The sequence below is a fragment of the Coptis chinensis genome, chromosome 7 (assembly GCF_015680905.1).
Source record: "Coptis chinensis isolate HL-2020 chromosome 7, ASM1568090v1, whole genome shotgun sequence".
Taxonomy (NCBI): domain Eukaryota; kingdom Viridiplantae; phylum Streptophyta; class Magnoliopsida; order Ranunculales; family Ranunculaceae; genus Coptis; species Coptis chinensis.
In genome coordinates this window covers 36,811,630-36,837,133 of record NC_141462.1, presented here as the reverse complement: position 1 = coordinate 36,837,133, position 25,504 = coordinate 36,811,630, and the positions used below count along the sequence as shown (strand labels likewise).

General features: G+C 36.4%; 1 protein-coding gene across 9 annotated transcripts; it reads right to left on the bottom strand.

The window, feature by feature from the left end:
* Positions 1-1,520: 1,520 nt before the first annotated feature.
* On the bottom strand, positions 1,521-20,538 carry LDA (limit dextrinase). 9 transcript variants are annotated; one of them, XR_015200977.1, is made up of 28 exons: positions 20,109-20,537; positions 19,981-20,033; positions 19,796-19,904; positions 18,972-19,108; positions 18,643-18,842; positions 18,310-18,459; positions 17,993-18,068; positions 17,686-17,806; positions 17,393-17,483; positions 17,183-17,276; positions 17,006-17,101; positions 16,730-16,870; positions 15,179-15,229; positions 14,206-14,276; positions 13,960-14,052; positions 12,034-12,124; positions 10,225-10,296; positions 8,970-9,026; positions 8,261-8,329; positions 8,010-8,066; positions 7,813-7,887; positions 7,084-7,172; positions 6,817-6,894; positions 6,457-6,595; positions 2,609-2,718; positions 2,274-2,373; positions 1,918-2,172; positions 1,521-1,842 (listed from the first exon to the last, which is right to left on the bottom strand). XR_015200977.1 is itself a non-coding variant. In XM_086570519.1 (27 exons), the coding sequence occupies exons 1-27, from the start codon at positions 20,476-20,478 to the stop codon at positions 2,059-2,061; spliced, it is 2,904 nt and encodes a 967-aa protein (XP_086426645.1). In that variant the 5' UTR covers positions 20,479-20,537; the 3' UTR covers positions 1,521-2,058. The 9 variants fall into 9 exon arrangements, 2 of the variants coding, with proteins under 2 accessions (XP_086426645.1, XP_086426646.1); XR_015200978.1 differs by having other exon boundaries at positions 1,521-1,776; XR_015200979.1 differs by having other exon boundaries at positions 17,993-18,053; positions 20,109-20,536.
* Between the last annotated feature and the right edge of the window lie 4,966 nt (positions 20,539-25,504).

The following is a 25,504-nucleotide window of genomic DNA, read 5'->3' as shown; positions in this document are numbered from 1 at the left end:
TAGGTCTTTTGATAATAATATACTTGACTTGATCGTGCACTTGCTTCTGCTGATGTGCAAGCATTGTTCCAAAAGTCGATCTTCCAAGTTCGACATGGAGTGAGGATATACTGGACCCAACATCGATTTAGTCAATTTATTACCTTCTTATCTTCGCCATTTAATGTACCAATTCATGATGTATCGTCCAAGATTCCAAGAGATATCTCATTGCATAGTTCCAGGGATGTCCATGCCAGCCAAACAAAGCCAACCACGTATACACAGCAGGAACCAAAAACGATTCTGTGCATTTGATAGCTGATGGACATGACCGGTATAGAGCAAGTTGATAATGGTGGGTCTAAAATTCCAAGGATGATGTAAGAAGACAACTATGCTTGAGGTCGACGTTCCATTTGTTTCACGTGGTGAGATGGTAAAGTATGTCTGGCACGTGATGGTGACAGTGTATAAAACATGGTTCTGGGCTGGTGGGCCTTGCATAGGCCATGGACGGTGGTTTTGGCTCGATGTTTTTCCCTGACCTTGATTCAAGCTACACCAAGTCGGCAGCATTCAGCATTAGTGAATAGTGACTGAGCAGTACTTGCTCATATGCTTCTTCTTTACACACATTACCATCATAAGATAAACAGTGCTTGGTGGGGCACTGGGGTGATTTGCTTCGGGAGTATGTTTGTAGGAGGTTCTATCATTTTCAACGTTTGTTGTTCGCCCTATAGTTAAGAAAAACACATTGAGATAGAAAAGCTTTAGTTTAGCTTCTAGGACTCGTTTCGAATTAAACAGAATTCTGATGGGTAATTATCGATGGAATTGATGTTAATCTATTCAAGTTCTGAACTCCAAGACCATATTTTACTACTACTAGTTACGAAAAAATATATTTTACTACGACTACTACTCTACTACAGTTTCTTTTTCCTGTTGTTTTGCATGAAAACAAAATTCAGAATTTGCCAAATCTTTACAAGTCATTTTCCCTTGTTATTTCCACAACACAAGAATTTGTGGCATCTCTATCCAGATTTAAATGCAAGTGCATGCTTTTTTAGGGACTACTCAGTAGTACAAGCATCATTCAGAAAGGATGTGGGGTTTCCGTCCTACACTCCTACAATAGATACATTATTTACCCAAAGGATCTCGAAAAAATGCGATGAATGTTGGTGAAATAATTGGTTTCAAGGAGACAGGTATTGACCACAATTGTTACTATCAGTACGTAAAGAAAAAACCTAAGGTGAAAAGTAAATATAGAAGTATAAACCACTCTTCAACATTTTCACATTAGGACTACAGAAGCAAAACCATGTCTATTCATTCATCATGACAAAACGAGGTTGCTTTCGCATGTTACTAAGTTCGAGGCCTAATCTTGGAGTAGGGAGAAGGAAAGATTAAAACTCAAAAGTTCTGGATCGGATGGTCCTATGAGTTCAGAGAAAGATCCAGCTTTCAGAGAACAGTTCCTCTACATATAGGACACATAGTTAGATACTGCTACACCAGAGAAAGAATTACAAGTAACATTTCGAAATTATTATCCTTCTTTTTCTTTTTTCTGTTCAACAACATTATAAAATACTTACATGTAAAATATATTTAGGACGCCATTCATTGTGGAACTATTTTAGATAGTAGAGACAAAATGTGGGGTGCTATACAACTTATAATGTTGATAATACAGCAGGTCTGGTCCACATTGCTCACGAATCTAATGTTTTTATCTTCAAAAGCGGCTTTCAGACCAGGGAAGCACCATCAGATCATCTGGACATTTGAGAATATAACTCTCTATGTTTACAATTCTACTGAAATACTCCAGGAGTAGGTGAACTAGAATAAAAATGCAATAGTTATAAGTGCATAGCAATACTTGATCACGAAGCAACCTAGATGAGAGAAAAGTACCTTCCAGGTTCCAAGTCCAGGACCACCTTATGCTGTGGAGATTGCAAGGTAACTTCAACGAAAAATCTGAGTAAAAGCAAGTGATGATTCCAGAGGTACTACTCTTTGTCCATATATGATCCTGGGGAACTATGGGAGGTATCAATCAAATGCTCGAGGTTCAACGAAAACTGATGTAGTCCTTGGAGGCACAGTGAAGCTCCCACTAGAAGCATCATAATTCGATTCCATAACAAGCTTATCACTTGACATCAACTGCACCAAGAATTAAAATCGGGAAAGATTGGTTTCCTTTCAGCGGCATGTCTAATACCAGGACTAGTTCTATGAATCAATCAGCACAGTACGAGGCTGACCTGTACAGGATGCAGTACAAGGTTTCTTGCTTGCAATGCATGGCTTGTAAACAAGACCTCATTCTGGAGGGGATTAAAGGCAACAACAATATAGGAGTAGCTGTTGGAAACATAGCAATAGCAATCAATTATCCACTAATATGTGGTTATATAAAGGAAATTGATAGTATCACTGTTTAGGACAAACATTTAGCAAAACAACTTCGGTTGGAAAAGACAGGTGCACAGGGACAAATATGTCATGTCATTCACCGAGAAAAGACAACCTTTGCAGCTACTGGGTTTATCAATACCTGCACGCAAATAGAGAATGCTCTTGAACTATGTTTACTTACAGTGGATCAAGTTGAACTAAGCCCGGCATGCCTTCATGTCCATCTTCAATGCTCATCACAATGATCCCAGGTATCCTAGAGGGACCAACATTGTGAAATCGTACTCTTTTCTGAAGACAATGCCAAAGAAAATAAATTAGAAAGAAAGTATCAGGAAAACACCCTTAGTTTACTATTTTTGATTCCATAAGATCATTAATTATGTTGAATTATATTTCCAATTAGTGTTAATAACTTTCTCAACTATGTTAAGCATTTGACAGTACACATCTTCAACTTCTCTTAATCAAGCTTTTCGACTTGTGGCAATATCAATCATCATAAAGCATAAACTTTGAAGGTAAACGAGTTCTATTTTATCCAAGAAGTGCTCGTGTAATATCTCCAAATAATATAGAGCAAACAAAATATGTGCATGTCCTTCCTCTATGCTTACTTTGGTCCAAAGTCATTCTTGCTTGACAAACACGAGCAAAATGGTGCCAGTAAAAGCAGCCCACCAATCAAATTACTTCAAAATCAGAGAATAAATGCGTCTAGTCTCAATTGCGGGCAGTCAAACAAGCTGAGTTATAATCAGGTTTAGACCCCCAACTCCTTACTCTACCTGTTACATTGAGTTATATACCGTTGTCTACGCTCTTCATCAACACAGGCACTATCTGATCCATGAAGAATTTCTTCTGAAATTCGATCATGAAGTTTACCGTATCTCAATACCCACGCAAATGTTAGTGATCACCAAGTTCAATGGTTCAGTTTTTTTAAGGAGTACACATTTCATCTGCAACATAGACAGGCAAAGAAAACAAGGGTGCAGATGCAGGATGTTGAAGTGCTCATTCTTTAGTAACACTTGTATCACTCTTTTTGTTTTTAATGAGTTGCGTGCCTTATAGTTTGCAGACCCTTTCTTTAGCCATATATTTCCAGCATGGCATGCCAATCAGATGATTTGGCTTAGTATCTCGTACAATATGGTTTTTGTTCCAAGGTACTCGATTGTTCATTCCTAGTACTCCTTTTCATGACAAACTTCTTTGCGAATATCATGTTGGTTCTTTAGCCAGGCATGCGGCTTATTTAGTACACTTCGAACCTTAACGGAACGGTATTTTTGGCCACTCTGCTGAAGGATGCAAATGATTCTATTCGGGAATTGTTATACTTGCCAGACAGCAAAGGGCCGACATATAATGCAGGGTGGCGATTTTGGGGCTTTAATTTTGGCGGGAGACGGGGTTGGGTGGTGGATTGTTGAGGGAAAGTACTGAGAGTTGGCATCCCCTTGACTCTTCCCCCTCTTCATCGTGTTTCAGCTCTGCCAAACTCTCAAAATTCAACTGGTCTTCCTCCTCATCGTCTTCATAAGTCATAACCATCCAAAGCTCCACTTTCAGCTGTCACGAGTCCTTCTCTTTCGAACCCGATCTTCTCCTTGTCTCTTTCATCCACTAATTAAAGTATCATTCCTTTACTCCTTTTCAGATTCACTCCTCACCTTGTGCTTAAGTCGAGGAACTTTTCTTCTTCCTCTGCCTTAATTTCATTTCTGTGGTTGTGGATCGACTTTCCGAAATGGTAACACTTCAACCCTAGGAGAATTTTTTAAATTGCTAACCTCTTCACTACGGGATTGCACAAGCATCATATTCAGTAACTTCAGTCCAAACTTGTTTGTCCCAGACCATGTAATGCTATCCACAATCAACATAGACTATGTAGTGTTGTCAAATCTTTCCTTATCTGCATTTGTGCAGATGCTGCAATAGAGCTACATACCTTTCCTTATTTGCATTTGCGCACCTTGTGTAACACAGCTGCATATCTTAACTTATATGCACTTGTGCACATGTTGGAACCATAGTTCAGGATTTCGGAATTTCCGGAATTTTGAAAGTTCCAAAAACTAGAATTCCAACATATTTCGAATAAAATTCAAAATTGAAGTTTTTTTACCCTGATATTGTTATTTCAATTTCTTCAACAACCGAAATATTGACGGAATCCCAAGATTCTGTTCGAAATCACTTACTATGGTTGGAACGTTATATATTCTAAGTTTCTAACCTTTTTTGTATATGTGCACCCACGGTCTTTTTGTATTATAGATAGCTCAATGATAACGAATTCACCAGTACACAACACAGAACTTTCATTCAGGATATCGTCACTTGAAATTATAAACAATTAATAAAAACTTTCAAAGAATCAGAGATTTCACTAAACCCTAAAAAACAAAAACTTTAATCTCCAAACTCGAAAAACAAAAATGGAATATACCGGACCTTGTTTCTGGTAATTGGTTTGATTGCTAATCAAGAACAATGATTACGGCCCAAGGACAAAGCCCAATTATAATTTCGCCATAAGTCTACCTTGATTTTTAATTTCGCCATAAGTCCAAAACCGGGCTGACGTTATCATTTTTCACTTATAAATTAGGCTCAAGGACAAAATGGGCTGACTTCATCATATGTAAATTTGTAGTTACATATGAAAATTTAAATTTACACAGTTTTCTTTTCATATAGTATTTTACATATAAAAATTTAAATTTACATATGATGATGTCAACCCGGTTTTGGAATTATGGCGAAATTAAACTTGAAGTGAACTTGGGGCGAATTTTTTTGGAAAATTCAGCCCAATTACTTGAATCAAGAAACCACGCCTAACAAGGATTTAAAGACTTGGTAAGTAAAACAACTTACTTGCCAACTATGTAATATGGACACACCATATTTCAAAAATTATCCGTGCCGGATACATATCCACGTGTTCGTGTCAGATACGTATCGAACACATATTGTATGTGATATACCTCAATTTTTGATATTTCGCCGTGTCAGACACTTCATATCCGTGTCCGATACGGCGACACCTATCCGTGTCAATATAACTTAGTTTGCCAATAAATAAGTAAAAATATTCCTAATTATTCTAGCTGGATACACAATCCATGTGTACGGAAAATGATAATGACATGCACATCAAGTTCATTTTTATTTTTCAACAATTAATAAACAGCTTAGGATAACATGAGCTATACAATTTTGAGCAGTCATTTAGGTAATAAATGTACCAAAAGTGAATCAGGTAGCTTCTACTTCAGAATATATTTCAGAAAATATATAGCGTTGACTGTCAGTCTTGCACAAAAGTGTGCTCTTTTTCTTGTTAAAAGCGCATTCCTGCCATGTGCATGAGGCTAGAAGCATCAAGCACAATCTGACAGTGGGGACATCTTAGATAAGAGTTACCTACAAAGATCTGACTGGATAGGAATGCCTGACCAACAACTTCAGGCCATTCACTAAACTTGGGCCTGTTTTCAAGCCAACAATTTAAAACGATTGGATTCGCCCCAATACATTAGTTTAAATAAAACCTTACGCCGAACACTCAAAACGATTCACTTATTATTTCTTGTAGAAAAGAATCACTAGTGTTTGTTAGAGCTCCAAGGGACCTTTTCAGGATGTTTTTATTATGTTAAGTGCTACCATTTTAATTATATAAATGATGAGAGAAGGCTGAAACTAATTAAGGCCGTATAGTCTTTTCTCTCTTCTTCTTCTCTTATTCAATAGCTAAAATATATTTTAATGTGTTAATCCATGAACTGCATAACTGGATCTGAAAAGAATGCAGTGAAGCAAACATCAGGTCTCAAGCATGCAAGATTGATCTGCCTGGGGCTAGGTACATTGGTTCTCAGCCTTCATTGGCATGGATAGGAGTTAAGATTAAAACCTTTGTTAATCAGACTCTAAACTTGAAAATTGTCCATTTTCTTTACACAGAAGGAAGAGACAAATTATATTGGATATTGGGATATAGGTTACCTGAATAGCGTTTGACGTCCGCAAACGAAAAAGTGGTGAAGAGTATCTAATTCTCAACACGTTCAAGAAATTTTCTACAGCGCCAAGTATATGATCTTTATGAGGCTTAAATGATGGATCAGCCAATCGCGGTTTAATCCTGACAGAAAATCAAATTAGGTTACAAAATTAAAGATCATTTTGTCATGAAAATAGCATGGAGATACTTGAACTTGCGAAAACACAGGAAAAATTGTCAGCAAAGTGATGATGGAAATTAGTATTGGATTCCTCCAAAAGGAAACGGATCCAGATTTAAGGTCATGCTGTGACAGAGTAAATGAAATACAGGGAAGTTACATCAAAGAGATAGCTGCTTACAGCGGCCAATTCTTCTCATTTTTCCCCTTTGGAGGAAGGCCAACACCCCAATTGTTCGAATTGTAGCTGAAGTCCAGCCTAAACAATGGAAAGAACCAAGTTATCAGATGCAATATGCAATAAAGTCTCCACCATTATGTGATAAATGAAAGAAAAATGACCCTTATGAAACTTAAGTAGCCGATAAAAAAAATTTGTGATGTGGTAATCAGCAGATCAAGAAGGCATAAAACATCAAATGCTTAGAGATAAAGAGAAATGATTGACCTGTTGAACCAGTCACCAGAGTTGTATGAATCACGATCTAGCGATTTTGAGCGTAGCATCTCATCACCACAATGAAAAAATGGTATTCCCTAAAAGCAGGAAAATTATCCTTTACTAATAGATTGAATAGGAAAGGAAAATCAGCACAATGATTAAACACAAATAAAATTATTATGGTTCAGAATAATAGAAGGTCCATCTGAAAGGGAGATAATCTAGATTGTTCAGTAATGTTAGTATACCAATTACACTTATCATGACAGTGCCAAAACTTTTTGAGGCCAACTTCGTTGTAGTCACCCCACATGTGAGAGGGCATGTTGAGATATATAGTCCCACATTGAAATTTACAGCCCAGCCAAATAATTAAAACTTCCTGAGGCAGCTATACTCTAGCCAATTGGTTTTCAGTTGAATGCCCCAAAATTTAACCTTAAGGACTACATAAATAAGCCCAAACAGTTACAGGGGCTAATTCCATATAAACCCTTTGCCTTGTCCTATATGTACAACGTACAGAAACATGGGCTTTGTGCCAAATTTTGTAATCTCTCAAAGGACCAATAACACATAAAACATACCAGCGCTAATTTTTTTCTACACATATTACACATGTTTTCAAGACAATAGCTTCAATTTCCAACTTCGTAATGGGAACTTTATATGTATCACATGAACTCCATAAGGACACCAACCTATCAGTAATCAATGCAAGAAACAAGATGCAACCTGTGAAAGTGATACAATACTTGTGGCTAACTGGTTCAACCTGCATCTGTCATCTACCGAAATGTCCATTTGGGTCTGCAAGAATACACGAGTGCTCTCACAGAAGACTACAAATGCCCGTAGTTTAAAAACATAAATAAAGGAAGTGGGAAAAAGGAAGATTAAACAGAGACCCCGTAGAAGCTAGATAAGCGTACCTTCAAACTGATGATATCGAATAGTGTCTCGTTATCATGGGCTGATACATAATTAATCTGAAGAGTACAAAGATGTTGACTGCAAAAAATCAAGAGAAGCATAGATAGAAGTATTTTGACCATATCATATATAGAATCTGAATCTTATAAAGACTAAAGAAGCATTGAGAAATGAAGAACAAACCATTAGGAAATAAATCAAATGTTGACTTAGACAAAAGTGAAACCGACCATAATACGCTCACACTTACTGTTTCCATCGGGCATGAAGAATACGCAACTGGTGACCCTCCATAAGTTAAAACTTCAAGTCCCTTCACCTGACAGAAATGATCCAGGAGGCCAAAATATATGCCATATATTACTTATTTGTTTTTTGGTCAAATGATGACTCAGGGGAGATGTTTCAAAAAGCAAGAGGTGGGTGTACTAATGCTGGTAAGTTATTTTAATTCATTTTCGATCGGTCAGAATTATCATTACCCCAAGCACATTAACCAAGAAAGCAAACAAAATGTTATCAGTCGCAGACCAAGTAATTTGTAAGAATAATATTCCACTCAGAAGGTCCATGAATTAAAAGACTTCTAGAAAAAGAGTGTTGCTCGAAGGCGCCTTTTCTTGTTGGGTCATGGTTGTTCATTATTTATTGGCATATAAAAGGAACATACTTAGTTACTTTGAAATCACTTTAAGTATTTGACTGAACAACCATTTGGAAGATAAGGAGGAAAGAGAAAACTGAAGAAATGCCAGTGCAACAATGTTATGTCCAGATAACACCATCAAATGATTATGTCGCATATACCAATACATTTTGACAGGCAGGTGCCCTAGGCTTACATGAACTCATAAAGTCAACAAGGAAACATAAGCCTTTATCTAAGGTTTGTTTTGCTGCTTTCAGTGGCTGACAGTATAAGTTAAAATTAATCAATTCTGTGAAAGCATATACTTTACCTCTTCCCCCTGAAAATTGGTTAGAACAAAGTCCCTCAAATTTCCAGCCATCCCAACCTGAATTATAATTAATTAGAGCTTCCTCCAGCAGGAAATTCCAACAAAGATCAAATACTCATAATAGATTATCAAAGCAGAGTTCAGGAAATGCAGAGCAAATATATGAATGGATCGATTCAAAACAGATAAACTAACAAAGGCATGCTGGTGGATCACAATAGACTTCTTTTACGAGAGAAATGAGCATAAAAGTTCCGTATACGATATGAAGCACATGAGCTTATAAGTTACAAGTTTGCTGCCACATGCCTAATAGTACATTCACAAGGCCACCATCAGGAAATGACAGATGAAGAAGGGACATTATTTTCACCCAAGAAACATAAAAAAGAGTCATTCACATATTGTCATTCATATCCTGCACTATCACTCATCCATTTATTTAGGGAAATATCCTTCATAGAAAAGATAACATTAAGAACAGTCAACTAGTTTTGTTTGCTTTGTGCATACTATAATATGACACATTTTATTCCAACGGATTGTTAGAAGCATTTACCAAACATTTAAAATTCCAACAGTCAACCATTGAGAACAGTCAACTTTCATTGTTTGCTTTGATCATAAATTATAAATATACTAAAATATTGTGCATATCATAATATAACACATATTATTCCAACAGATTGTAAGAAGCAATTTCCCTCAAGTAGAAGAATAACCACCATAAGAAACAAATACTGTAAGAATATATGGATGATTTGGTTATATCCTTAGAATATTCTAGGATATTAGGAATATTGTGGTGATCTTATTTAAGATCAATGAGGATCATTTCCATATTCATAAATTGTATTCTTCTATATAAACTCTGCAAAGAGTCAATGTACACAATAACTTAAAACTCAATAAAATTCATCTTCTTATCAATTTCTTCATGGTATCCAAATCATCCATATACTCTTACAAATACAATGGAAAGATACAATATGGGAAGAATAACTATCAACAGAAAACCCACAATGACTCCCGAGTCCCAACTGCTATTTAAGTATTGAATTAGTACTGCCAATCAGTATTAACCTAAGAAAATTTTAAATTTAGTCTTAATAAATGGTTTATGACATTGTAAGGATAAACTCAAACAGTCCATTTCTTCCTCTTCTTTTTTTATTCCATGACCCATGACCTCATTGTTGCAATGAATTTTCAGCGGCCGAATTCAGCACATGGAAACTATGTAAAGAAAATGCACCTGGATGTGGTCCTGTGATTCGGCCAGCATATTGTCCACAACAGTCTTAGCACCATGTTCATGTCCATTAGGCTGTAGTAAGAAATCATTAATTAAGCTCTTATATAATAACTGTAATATGCGTCCTTATTTATACGATCTGTACACCAAAACAGTATACCTTCGGAGGTAAAAATATTAACTGATCTGCAAGTGGCATTAAGATACTGACATAGTGAAATGGTAATTGTAGTATACAAATTTTCATCGTTTATTTACAGGAAGTTTATTCTCTGTCATTGTATTTCAGATATAAGAATAATCATGACATGAATCGTAATAAGGTCCACTAATAGGCATTGATGTTTTGGTACACTTGTGAGTCTTGTGTAATTAGAAACATAGCATGTGATAGAACCGATCTACCTCGATTACTAAGAGTAAATGAGTAATTGACTCTTGGATTTATTGTGCTAGTGTATTTGGAGATGCATTGAACTGGAACAGTATGAAATATATACTTAATCGTTGTGCATGAATAGGCTTTTTACTCCTGAGCAAATAATGACCTCAACTTTATAATTTGGTATACCTTACATACCAATGAGTGGAGTTTCATAGACCAATAACTTCGTGTCTAGGTTTGCAACGTTTAAGTTGTGAGAATGTGCATTTGCAAGATGGAATCCTCACTCCCCATCAGGAGAGACAAATAGTCCCTCAACGTACTTGGATAAAGTTTATCAGAGATGTAAAACCCCGAGACGCATTTTGAACCTATGTACAATACTTAATTCAAGCTAAAACTTTAAAAAGTTTTCTAATTTGTACTACTAGTGACAATAAGAAGTGTGAAACTCAAGGTTAGAGATGCAAGACCGTAGTGAAGATTTTATATGCCAAGATTTGTTTACGAATATCCCAGGAGATGGTTCCATGAAATGTGGGATAATGTAAGGGTTTCTATATAATTGTTGACAACCACGTGCTCTAAAAGCTCGAGCTTGTAGAGGGAGGCTACAACAATGTATACAAAGGGTCCAACACATGGTAGGCAAATACCATACCACAAACAGGGAGTGGCCTCTGTTAACACTCCCACAAATATGGAGTGGACTAGTTAACACTCAACCTCAATGGGATCGCAGGTGTTACACATCTGACAAGAAAAATTATCTTTCATTCTTGGAATATAGTTGTGATTATATACATAATTGCAACTAATTAATCTAAGTCAGTGACTTAGATTAATTGGAGGCTTCGAGCCAAGATAGGAATTCCCATGGTCCCTAACCCTAGGCTCTTAAGCTAACTGAATGTAGAGACCCGTTAGCCTCCATCACAGCATACAAAATTGTGAACACAGACCCATAGTTAGAAAGAGTGAAGACAGACAGCGTTTCTGGAGTGTCTCCTACATGACGCAAAGACTTGAAGCTTTGCAGAACTAGAGTTAAAGATCAAGAAAATGAAGCAAAGCCGCCTAGATCTTCATCACTACTACAACCTAGGCTTTGTAATTGTAAAATCAGTTGAAGTGCTAAACCCTAACCCTTTCTTTAGTTTCTGATTTGTTTATCCCTGCATCTCCATATTTTCCTCACAATAAGGTGTTCACTGCATCAGTCGAGATCATATTAATTGGATTAAAAAAAAAGAAAAATAAATAATAATAATAATAATAATAATAAGTCAGCAGTGCTGTTAGATGATATTATATTATTATTAAGGCTACTAACAACATTTTCATATTCTCCATTACATTTTAATTTGACATACAGATAAAGGTAGTGTGTTTAAAGAGAACAAAATATTTAAAGAAAGTATTACCTGATATGATAATCCTGTCAGGAAACCTTGTTGAAGTGGATGACCAAACGGAGATCCGCCAAGTATTGCATCTCGTATTCGATCATTAAAGCTGAAAGAAATTCAGAAATAATTAAACTGTACTTAAAGATATCACAACAATGTAAGCTCTAAAGTTACAACTTAGTGACTTACAACACTGTAACCTAGATCTTTGGTTGAAATAAATCACCCAGATTTGTCAAGTCAGACAGCAATGCTTGACAGAATTAATGCATCTAGCACATTGGACTAAACTGAGGCACTATCTGTTGTACCACCCAAATCTAAGAGGGTAACTTAAACAACTCGTGATGCATTCTACAATTCAAACACTTTATCTGAGCACCAAATTGGTTTCTATATTTTTAGGAATTTTTAGAATTACGTTTAATTGCTATTTTAGAGTCGTGAGGCATTCTTGAATAACAATTTCTTGATTTGAGCACCAAATTGGTTTTTATGTTTTTGAATAACAATACCATCTAACCTGGAAAACACACACACACAGGAAACAAAGAAAGTCACAGCACTAAAGTATGCAATTACACAAGAAAACTTGACATCTCAACCCTCTAAAGATAGCAACCCTCCTTGCCAAAATAAACAAGGTTTCTTTGATTCCTCTATTATCTTGTGTGTCTCCTTTGAGTTGAGCTCAAAGATCCTTCGGTTCCGTCCATTCCAGATAACCAAATACTGGCTTTCGAAAGGTGGTCCGAGAGCCATTAAAACATTGCTAAAAGATAATGTGTGATTAGGTGTTTACCAAGTGCATCCTTATTGTTGTCTGGTGATTCCCATGGTTTGTTGAAGGATGCATAAAATACTTTCCATATCCGTCTTGCTAACTGGCACTGATGTTGTCTGGTGGTCCGCTCTCACCCACAATATTGCATATGGCACACTCGCCAGCATAATTCATCTACGGTTTGAAAGAATATAAGCCATCCAACCATAGAACACAACCTTCAAAGGAATGGAAGTGAACCATGTCCTCCTATGAGGGAAACTACTGATGATCTAGAGTGGTTCCAACACTTTCTCGGCTTGTTTTCTGCTAGCAACCAATACAAATACGCATGGAGAACTTTTTAGAATCACCACAAAACCATTTCTCTCCTCCACCTGTCCAAAATTTTCACCTTCTTGGTAAATGAGTGTCAGGAAATTGACAAAATATATCCACCTCCAAATCATTTAGACTCCTCCTTATAGTCAACTCCCGCACCCTACGATTCTCCTCTCTTACCACACAATCCCAAATCAAATACAATCCTGTAAATTGTTCACAAAGTGGCCTACCACAAAGTCTCAAGGTTTAAGTATATAAGTGTTACATAGTAGCTAAACCTTAGCAAGTTGCAAATGGTAGATAATTACAATCCCCACTACACAACTCAACTCTCGTGGGTTCTTATTTAAAGGGTAGTAAGGCCTTTTTCCAAACTTAATAGTTGATCAATAAAGTTTGTATTTTGTGCGAGAGAATAGACTTCTCTTGTGTGTATGTGCATTTGATTAATTGATAACTTGCACGGTGACTACAAGGAAGAATTCCTCATCTCCTTCTCTGAGATTGTGAGTTTCCAGTCCGGTTGTCACACACAGCAACTGTAGTGGTTCATAAAAAACCAGTTCTTGATTTTTTTGGCGCCGCATTCATATCAATTATTTGCACACAAGTGGATCAGCTCGACAAGAGAAACTCTTGTTCTTTAGGTAGTGTTTTAGAATCAATATTTCAAGAAAAGATAAGGAACTTCTTGTACCTTAAAATTACAATTGAAAAAATCGCAACAACAAAGTTAAAGTGAATACATAGTCAAGATCAAAAGTCAACATGCTATAACCAATTTTGAGCTTCTAAAACTAGCAAAATAATGACAGTATATAGAACAAGACTACCTCCCAATCCCAGTCCCATGAAGATTGCTTTGTGATGCATTTATCCCACGTCCATTATTCGCAACTTCACCAAAATCCCATCCTTCTCCGTATCTAAGACGGAAATAATTTTTTCAAGTCAAATTGAATGTGAGCATATAACTAAAGGCAGGGGAGAAATAATGCAGAAGATGAATGAATGGCTTGCAAGTGGCACCTATTAACTAATGACTAATATAACTAATGCCATTAAAAGAAGAACCTTACATATATATCATAGAACCGTCAACACCATGGATTTCCTTTGATAGGCCCTGAAGAGTATTCTTTGCTTTCACCTGTAACCCCAAAGCCGGCCCACACCCAAAAAGAGGAGAAAATGAAAATGGGAAAAGGAGTCACATCAACAACCGACTCATATTAAGAAATAATTACACCTTTAAATGGACTGTAGCACCTCAAATCATTGCCCATAGAAGACTGTAGCAAACTCTAGTAGAAAATTAGGGGAACAGGAAGAGACTCTACTGGTTATTATGGACCTCATAAAATGTGAAGGTAGTGTTCCTAGAGATCAATTCTAGTGATGCAAGAACAAGAGTATCTCAGAGCAGAAACAAGCATGAGGTCTACTGGTGATGCACAACTATGAAGCACCGATACGTCCCTAAGGGTGAAGTATCCGTGTTCGACACGTGTCGGACACGCAATTTGGAGTATCCGATTTTATAATTAATTTTTTAATTTCCGATACGCGGGGGACACACGGAGGATACGCGGGGGACAATAATTTCACGCATACAAGAATTTTTTTTGGAACTTCAACAAAAAAAAAACAAGTGAAATAAAATCCAAGTTAAGAAGAGATGCAAGAGAAGAAAGATGAAGTGAATCCAAGTTATACATGTAAGTTGCTGCTTAATGTGTTTGAATTGATTATTTTATGAAGTAGAATTGCCATTTTAATTTGAATTTGGTGAAAAATGCTCAATTATATATATATATATATATATATATATATATATATATATATATATATATAATATATGTCCATATATATATATATCAAAAGCGGTCCATATGTTTTTGAAAAATGTCATGTCCACATATCCGTGTCGTGTCGTATCCGTGTCGCATATCGGTATCAGTGCTTCCTAGATGCACAACACTGTTTCTGGGTACAAATGATGGATGTATCATAAGTCAACCTTAAAAATATTAGTCAAAGAGAAATGCATACCATGGTCCTCTTCATTATATGACCCATAAGGTCAAACCGAAACCCATCGACCTGATAACAAAACAATAGTGCTAAAGTAATTACTAATCAGAACATTTTTTTTCCATGTGATATTTTTTCTATGACTAACAAATAAGTCAGATAAGAATGATATGCATAATTTAATTGGAGTAAAATTCCTGATTCTATTCGTTTATGTTAGACTGTTAGTATGTTAGACTTCACATCTAGTTGTTTGCATGAAATCACTGTTCTAAAAGTGGTAGGTATAAAGTGGGTGGTAGGAGAGCGCCAAGGCCACCAAGCACTTCGCGCTCTGATATTTACTTAAATTTATTAATACACTAACACAAGATATAAAGAATCAGTCTCCACTTCTTACAAATGCCATAAAATTTCTCCAACCAAAAAAATTTCATGATTCAAACTTCAAACACAAACAGAACACTTCTTAAAAAGGCAAAACAGCTACAAGAGTTCTCCAACCAAACAATTCTTATCATTCAAATGCAATCAAAAAATATGAATTAGAGGTTCAGACTTTTCAGATTTTCATTTTCTAGTTATTTTTTTTAACACTTTTAGGAATTTTGTTAGATTTTTCTGATCAACCTAGCCATCCTCCTAGTCACCCGACCAAATTGATTTCGTAAGCGGTTAGAGGTCTAGCTGAGTACCTGAGGCGTGGCTAGGCCAATGTTTAGAATAGTGCATGCAATTATTACACCAAGAGGATGAATTAAGGCTAGCAATATTTAAACACATCATTTCTGAAAGCAAAAGCACATCTTAAGGGAAGACCACGCAAGATTAGGAACTCTTTTCATATACACAACAAATTAGGTCACCCTAATTTTAGCCGTTTCTTCCACCTCTATTGATGCAATCACAATTGCAATAAAACGAATTGAACGAATTCTCAACAAAACTTGATTCAATCCAATCCAAAAACTAAATTGGACAAAGGCCTACAAATTCTTATATAGGAAAACAACTTCAAAAACAAGTAAAACTTCCTAAATTTGGAATTTAAAATAACCCAAAAATACCCTTATAACCTCAAATTAGTAACTTAACCCAATTCTAATACCCCCTAATCATATAGAAATCAATATGAACTCAATTGAGGGCGTTGAACCCTAGATTACATCATCTATCCTCCACAAACACCGCCCCACCTCCACCAACAAGAAGAATAAATGGTGATAATGATGTCGGCGTGGACGTGTGGTTGTGGTGGTGAACGTAGAAAAGGGGACAAGGGTGCCCCTACAAATATGCTTGGGATATGGAGGTATCTCTACATAACATAAATTAAATATAAATTTAAATGGACACATGAGGTTGTGCATGATAAAAATATGCAATGGGTGACGCCAATGTGAAGATAGTATTTAGCATCTATATTATTCTACCAAACATACAAAAGCACAGATTTTCTTTACAAAGAACGACTGTAATTTAGATAAATGACTACCTTGTCTTTTGTACTATCTACTAAGCTTTACTCATTTACATGTGTAATACAAGGGAAGAGTTCAAAATGGTCACCTTATACTCGACCGCCCAGCAAAGAAGATCATCAAGAATTAAACGCTCTACCATAAAATGTTCGCTGGCAGTATTATTGACACATGTACTATGCTCAATAGAACCATCGGTGCTTCTTCTTAAATAGTAACCTGGAACAATCTACATAAAAGGAAAGGTATATTGTCTCAATAGGAGAAAAAAACTAACCGCGTAAAAGATAGCGATAAGAAAGAAAAAAACATCCCATGGAAGACTTATCAGCTAAACCATGGAACATAAGAACTCGATCTTTACCTTGTCAAGCACAGAGTTGTCGTCATGTGGCCCATTTCCATGCAAATGATTATAGACAACATCCAGCACCACACGAAGGCCGATGCGATTAAGTGACTGAATGAAAGACCAAGACATTGAGCATGTGACACTTCGGAAAGTAATTAAAGAAAAAAGGCCAGTAAAGCATGTCAGCACCTGAACCATCTTTCGAAACTCAAGCGAACGGGAAGTTCCGTTAGAGTTGCTTGAATAGCTTCCTTTTGGGACCCCCCAAAGAACCGGATTATATCTTTTTGCAAGAATAGAAGATAAGATGCAATAGATGCAATTTCAATTAGCATATTGAATAAATAAATAAACATCTCTTCTATACACTCAAAAGAACTCAGGTCTGAGATATTTTACCCCCAATTATACCCATCATCATCTTGGATGGCTGTGACTTGTGCTTGCTGCTCATCTGAATCAGGAGGTAATCTTGCCAGTCTATCAGCATCTGTACAAGGTTTTGTTGAGAAAATTAGTGGAAAAATGAGATTAACTATGACTGAGATTGCTAGGTCCTGTTCCTGAAAACTGATAAATGCAACAGTTATAAATCACAGACCGGTTTATCTTTATTGTTGAAACGGAAAACAGGTAGTCCTAGCATGCATGAATCACTAAATTGGAAAGTAAGAAAAAGAAAATTGTTTCACCTAAATTCTTCCATTTCTGTTTTTCGTCATCAACACCGGCAAATTGAAAGGTTGGAAGAAGATGTACATGAGTGAGACCAGCATTGCTTAATTTCTTGAGATGAAGTAAGCCTGCCGAGTCCTGCAAGCGGAATGTGTTCCTTGTTAGCAACTCTGTATAAAGTTACGTACTATTCCATCACAATGGCACATGTTTTTGTAGAGCACTGTGTCTAGGTATGCAAATATGAAGCAGCGCATGTAAAGTAGATAGTCTCCAACATTACAGAAGCAAGTCAGGCATGTTGATTCATCGAACAGGTATTACCTGGTAGGTAAAAGCAAGATAACCACCACACAAATCAGGATTCACAGTCTGATCATTGGCACTGCAATTGCGGTAGCTGAAGATCAATAATACGATAGAAAACAAACCAAACAGCAGTGAAATTAGCTGAGAAGTATATGTTGTTTTCAGAACCGAGTTTGTGAATATCCACCTATTTCAAGTCACAGTGAAAATTTGAATTCTGTATGTGACGTATTTGAGACTTACAATTTATGGCCTTACCAAGAGAATAAGAGAAACATAAATATCTCGTTGACAAGTGAATTAAGAAAAATACAAGTGGAAAATAGAATGACCTGAAATCTCTTATGTGCAACTCATAGATACTAATGTCAGAGAAAGAAGAAAGCTCGGGCTTCTCATTGGCCAAGTCATCCCACCTCTCTGGTTTTAAATTCTTGCAATCCAGATTGATCAACAGTGTCCGCCTCCCATCTGAAGAAAGCCTATTTCAACAAGATCAATAAATGAGACACTTGCAAATATCCAAATATGCATAAAAAAAAATTTGAATAAAATCTAAAGGTCCACATGTATACTATGGAGGCTTTAAAGTGTCTAAACTGCAGAAACACCTATTTCAGCTTTTTTCAAGAGATGTTCCCTAAAAGAAAAGGCAACAAGCATACCCTCTAGCATATGGATCAGTTGCCATGCAATTTTCAATTTTCAAAGTGCTAGGATGGTAAACAGATACTGCATATTGATAGTAACAGCCTTCCCAACTTCTTGGTCCATCAAAACTCCAAACACCATTTACCTCCTCAAGCTGGACAGTTTCTAAGGGATCCCCACTGGATGGAGCCCCATAGATGCAAGCACTTACCGCCTGAGTTTGCAAAAAAAAAAAAAGAAGAAAGAAGTGATTTAAAGTTTGAGAAGATAATGAGAGGGAGGAGAAAGAGATGGTAATGACAGTACAGCAGATGGCATGACTTTGGAAAGAATGACAATTTACTTGAGCAGTAGGAGCCCAAAGGTACAGGGACACAGTGTCTGTAGAGAAAACAGCACCAAGTGGGCCTCCATATGAATACAGGTCATCTAGGATGCCAGGTAACTGCAAGCAAGTGATGTCGCTGCATTCCCCATTAGCTACAAAAAAGTAATCCTAGTGGTTAAGTGTCAGATAGGCATCAATACTAGATTTACACTAATCTCGTAAATATAAGGAGGTGTTATAATATGCCTTTACTACTAATTCAATCATGAAAAGATAAACACTTCCCCTGTCTAATATAAGTAAACAAATTGCATATATTAATTAGGAAACAACCAGTCAACTTTACTCGTGTTTTAATAAAACTCAATTTGTTCCCATTACTTTTAAGAATTACGTCATTCTATGACTAATGCATTATGGTAGCGAGACGCTACAAGGCCACCAAACGCACACCCAAACTACACAATCATATCCCAATTACAAAAAAAATTGTAGACATAGTATGCTCCTTGGAAGCATGAAGATACGCATGCCCAGTCAAACAGGGGGGTTTCCTTGGTTTTTTGAGGTACTAAATATAGGTGAAGAAATTGTCAATGATCCAGATACACGATATACACCTACTTCTGATTGACATTTCTTGCATAAAGGAGTAAAATTGGGAGCGAGCAGAAACAAAATGTTAGCATAAAAGGGTGAAAAAACGTAAAATAAGCGCAATCCCAATCGTGCTACCACATTGCTCCTGACATATACTGAAAAAGAAATCTCCTAAATATCGTACATTCTAAATATTCCAAAAGAAATACTTAAAACAATATATATTTATTAGTTATTACCATTGAAAAGACCAACTGCTAATTGACATTTGAGTAGGCTCTTAACATCGACATCATCCGGAACATGAAAAACTCTATAATCTCGAATATGAGGAAACTTTTCAACTACCTGCAACAATCCATAAATCAACTTTCCCAGCCAAAAAAGTCAAATAAAATAAAAAAAAAAAAAAAAAAAAACTTACACTTGCTGGAAGCTGATCCTTAACTGGTTCCAGCTTAATTTCCAAATCATAACCTATTTATAATTTCCAAATAAATTAATGAAAACAAAGACACAAAAGGTCAATATTTAAAAAAGATTGAAACTAACCTTGAATGCAATTGTTGTTAACAAGTAAGTCAGCTGTTTGACTAGAAAAAAGAAAGCAAGAAGCATTATTTCCAACGTCAACATTCCATGCAATCAATGATTTAGTAACCCAGTATGCTTTTGAGTAAAACAAGGTGCCCTCAAACTGAACAAGTTGTTGTTCGGGTTCTGCCAGCGTGGAAGAGTGGCAGTGGGAGTTGTAGGAGATTTTGATATTGTTGGAGGAGAGAAATGGAATTATTGAGGAACGAGAAAGTGAGTGTTTGGAATAAGTGTAGTGAGCGGAAAGGTTTTTGGTTTTGAGAGGAGGTGTGGAAGGAATGGTGGAAAGAAGGGAAGTGAACGAGGACAAGGAATTTATAAGAGACATTGAAAGGCTTTCCACTTTTTGTAGTGCAAACTGCAAAGTGTTCTGACTGTGACTGTACTATTTTTTTGTTTGCTTTTTTTGGGTTACATGGTTCAGTTATGGTACGTGGCACCAATTAAACTTATTAAGTGTATAATTGATGAGGGCTGGGCCATTGGGTCTTGATAGAGATGAGCCACTTGGGTTTGATTGTGACTTTAACCATGTCCATTACCTACTTCTACGGCCTTTGGACATGTAATGAGCATGTACCCGTTGGAGGCCTACTAATAAGGGGCCCAAACAAATAATTAGGTTAAACAGTAGGCTAAGCAGTTAAAATCGTGATTAATCATGCGATAATTTTTGGACCGGTTTCTCAGTTATTACTCACTTAGTGATATATTTGCTCATATCGACCGAGATTATCGATTTCTCGGACGAATTAGAAAAAAACACCCGCCGATATCATCGGAATCACACTAGGATTGGGAAAAATCATAATCGAAGTAGTAATTGAATACGCAAAATATAACCACTGAAGTACTGAACCACTTCTATGAATTTGTTCAAGGGCTTGTGTCTTCATTTCGTCTCTCACATCTTCAACTATGAAAGTATGAAGTGATCAAGTAAACAGGTTGAACGTGAATGCTTAAAACTTTAGGGGTATTGAGAGAAAGAGAGAGAGACTGTTCGGCGAAAATGGATCTTGCTTTGAGGGGGAAGTCATGGAGGAAGATGGTCATTATGTTTGAAATGAAGTTTTGCTATATTGTGCAACTGTGTTGTGCACTTGTGCATAATTATTCTATAAGTTTGGGTACTGTTGTACTGGATATCAAATGTTTACATAAAAAAGCAAATAGGAAAAGCCCATCTCTCTGGTAATAGGCAGTCTTCTATTTTTATTTTTTCTATTTTTGTGCTTTTTTACCTTAGAATAAATACAAAACCGTTGCGACTCAATAATGATGCAAATGAGTGAACTTCAATATAGGAGAGTAAGAGAAATGAATTCTTATTATATGAGTGTTAGATAATGGGATGAGGTTTGCCTTTACATAGATGAGGTAACCTCCTCCAAGATAGGAAATGTATGTTACATTAGGTAGCATCTTCATAGATAACTAATAGACTTCATGGTGCGTGGGTAGCCACATTAAACCTATAGATCATAACACTCCGCGCCCCCTTGGATGTCTACCATTTCTAAATATATTGCCTCATTAAAACCTTGCAGAAAAACCCTATGGGAAAAATCTGTACGAAGGAAAAATAGTACAATTTTTAAGTAAATTTAGATCTGGTGTTTGGACATGCTTAATGTTGTCTCATTAAAACTTTGCAAGAAAAACCCAATGGGAAAAATCTGATCTAAGGAAAAAGAGTACAATGTGTTAGGTCTTTATATCTGATACTGTATTCTCAAGGAATACTCCCCCTGAATTTAACAAAACTGATTTTGTACCCTTCTCATTCCAATATTGAAGACATGCATGTTTTCTGAATGTAGTAGTCGGTAAGGCTTTCGTGAAAAGGTCAACTTGATTGTCACAAGATTGAATCTTTTGGATATCAATGGCACCTTTCTTTTGAAGTTCGTGAGCATAGAAAAGCTTATGTGGAATGTGCTTTGTACGATCACCTTTGATGTAGCCTTATCTCATTTGAGATACACAAGCAGTATTGTCTTCATATATGATTGTTGGTTTGTTTGTGACAGCTGGCAATCCACTTGAGCTTCTTATATGTGTGATAATTGATCTCACCCAGAAGCATTCTCGAGCTGCTTCATGCAATGCTATGATTTCGGTATGATTTGATGAAATAGATAGCCACCATGCTTTGCTTGTTGGATCTCCATGAGAAAGCTGTGTTGCCATTTGTGAAAACATAACCATTTTGAGATAGAGCTTTGTGGGGGTGGTTAGATAGGTATCCTGCATCAGTGTAATCTTGAATTTGTTTCCCATTCGATAAGCTCTTGGAATATAATAATCCTAAGTCTTTAGTGCCCTGGAGATACCGAAAGATGTGTTTGACACCATTCCAATGTCTTTTTGTTGGTTCCTTGCTGAATCTGGATAGTAAATTTACTGCAAAAGAAATGTCAGGTATTGTCTGTTGTGCCAAGTATAACAAAGCACCAATGACACTTTAAGTATATATGGTATTTCTTGACCAATTATTGCTTCACCCTTTTCTCTGGGGCGGAAAGGATCTTGTTTTGAATTTAGAGTCCTTATAACCATTAGAGAACTAAGTGGATGAGATTTATCCATATTGAATTTTTTCAATATCTTCTCAGTATGCGTAGTTTGATGGACTAGTATTCCACTTTCTCTATGTTCTAGTTGTAGTCCTAGACAAAATTTTGTTCTTCCAAAATCTTTCATTTCGAATACATTCTTTAAAGGGATTTGCGACATTGATTACTTCATTATGAGTTCCAACAAAGATAAGATCATCAACATAAACAACAATGATAGCAAAACCTGTGTTTGACTTCTTAATGAATATGCAGGGGCATATAGGATTGATAAGATCCCAAAACTGTAGTTTTAACCCTTTAACAATAATACTTTTAGACCAATTATGCGAATAATAAATAAGAGTTAATGCTGATTACGTGCTTTTATGTATTTCAGGCATTGAAGTCAATTATGTGTAGAAATGTGACACTTTGGCGAGATAAAGGAGCAAGGGTTGGTTGCTAAGAAGTTCTGTGATTAAAGACCAAGATTCAAAGAGAAAAAACCTTTTTAAAGCCCGGTCAAAGCGGAAAAGCCAAAGTCAACGCGGGCAGAAACAGCACATAAAAGTCAGCAGAACTTCCGAAGGTCATATCTTTGGACTCAGACCTCGGAATTGGGCCTATCTTATGTCAAAACGACCGGCTCGGAAAGAGATTTCCAATGGTCTAAGCTTTGACCTAATAAGAGGAGCAAAAGTAGACAAAAAGTCTATTGAAGAGAAACCCGACTGAAAAAGGCCCTGTGGACTGAAGAAATTGGGTTTTGGGCTCGATTTTCTGACCCAAAACATGGCTCCTCAGCCCATGCACGAAAATGTGGATCTGGTCTCCTCCATTTCAACACACAAGACTTAACTCTTAAGCAATAATTAGTTTAGGTAGCAAGTAGCTATTAGAGCATAATTCTAGATCTAGTTTTCACTCCATTAATTAATTAGTTTTTATTTTCATCTTGTTTTAATTTATTATTTGAATCAATTGTTATTTATTTATTAGATTAATAAAGTAATTTAGTTCTTGATAATCTAGTTTCATTTCCATTTAATCATTATAGTTTCAATTCATAGATTTAGTATTTATCATTGTTAGTTTCAATAAAATCTAGCAATTTTAGACTTACATTTGAATTTAAATAAGGAAAGTTAGAATCTTTATACTATGTCTTGTTTAATTTTATTGGGAAATGATAGCATAATGATTCTAGGCTAAACCTCCATTAGAGGGGGTTGAAGAAGACTTGATGAAGCTTGATTTGTGTTAGCGTAGAGTAGTCGTAATTTCTATTCCATTCTAGAAACGATTAGTTCACCATGAGAATGGGTTTGATTGTTTCACATGCTAGATGTTAGTTGGAAGAGATTACCATGAGCAACTAGGGATTAGGAAGAACAAATTGTTATGCGAAAGCAGTTCAATTCGGATTACGACGATTCTTCGTTAGTAAATTAAGTTGAGTTAAGGTGGAATTAATTCCCCCTAATTCCTTATCATAGTATCAATTTAGTATTGTCGTAGTTGAATTATCATAGTTAAGTATTTTAGTATAATTTGCATTGTAGTATAAATTCATAAATCTCTCATTAACTTTGGATAGACCGATAAACTTAGGAAACGTTAATTCTAAAGAATTAGGAGTGGAACGAATCTTTTACTCCAACTTTATTTCGATAGAATCAAGAGTAGAAATCTTTGATAAATAATCGACTAGAATTAGTTCAGTTTTAGTTTTACTTGCATTAGAATTTAATCATTTATGCGTAGGTAAAACTATTCAATTTTACTTTTATCAAATGGCGCCGCTGCCATCTTAGTTCCCTTTAGATTTGTTTTCGTTAGTATAATTAGTCTTTCCCAAGTCCCATTAAACCCACCCACCCTTGTTTGATTCTAACTGTGGTTGTCCGTTTCAGAACTGAAATTTTCCTCACAGGATTACACGGAGCGCGCCTGCGCCTCAGTGGAGCGCCACACGCGCCCAAATCACTGTAAGTTAAATTTCTCGAACGACGATCGCTTCGGGGGCGCCACGCGTTTAAATCATCGGACATCGGTGAAGTACGGGAGGCGTCGTGTTTTCGATGGGGGCGCCACCAGCGCCAATTCACTAGACTTCGAAATGGACTCGAAATAAAAACGCGTGCCCTCCCAAGGCTGAACCAGAGTGCGACTCGTGCCCTACTCTGAACCGGCCCGATTTCTGCAGGTTAGTTCAAATTTCCATTACTTCAAGTTATTCAGTGTTTCTAACTTCGTTATATACACCGAAAGCACGCTGCGATACACGACGCTATTCATATCATAAAGCAAAGGAGGCATTCAGGTACTTCTTTCTTCCACACCTCGCATCTCCTGTTAGAGGTTCATACTAGTATATCAGGATTGTTTGGAGTGTTGTCGTGTTTAGTTAAGATTGATCTTAGCCTTGCATGAGATTAAGGTCAGGCCGAAGAAAAACGCCTAACATAATCAACCGGCAACGTCAACACACACGCCTATCTAGTCTACCAATCACTACACCTCTAACAAGTATTCCACACACCACACCTAAAATAATGGCTGAAGAAAGAGAGTATCCTCTCTCTAACTTTTACAAAGCCTTAAACGATAGCCCAAAATCTTGCATCGTTCTATCATACCCAGTAGGGGATTTCCGAATCCCCCTAAATATATTTAATTTGTTACCCGTTTTTCATGGGTTAGACCATGAAAAACCTTATCAGCACATGTGTAGGATTGACCAAGTCCTTACTACATTCCACCATCCTACGGTTGGTGCTGAACAAATTAAAC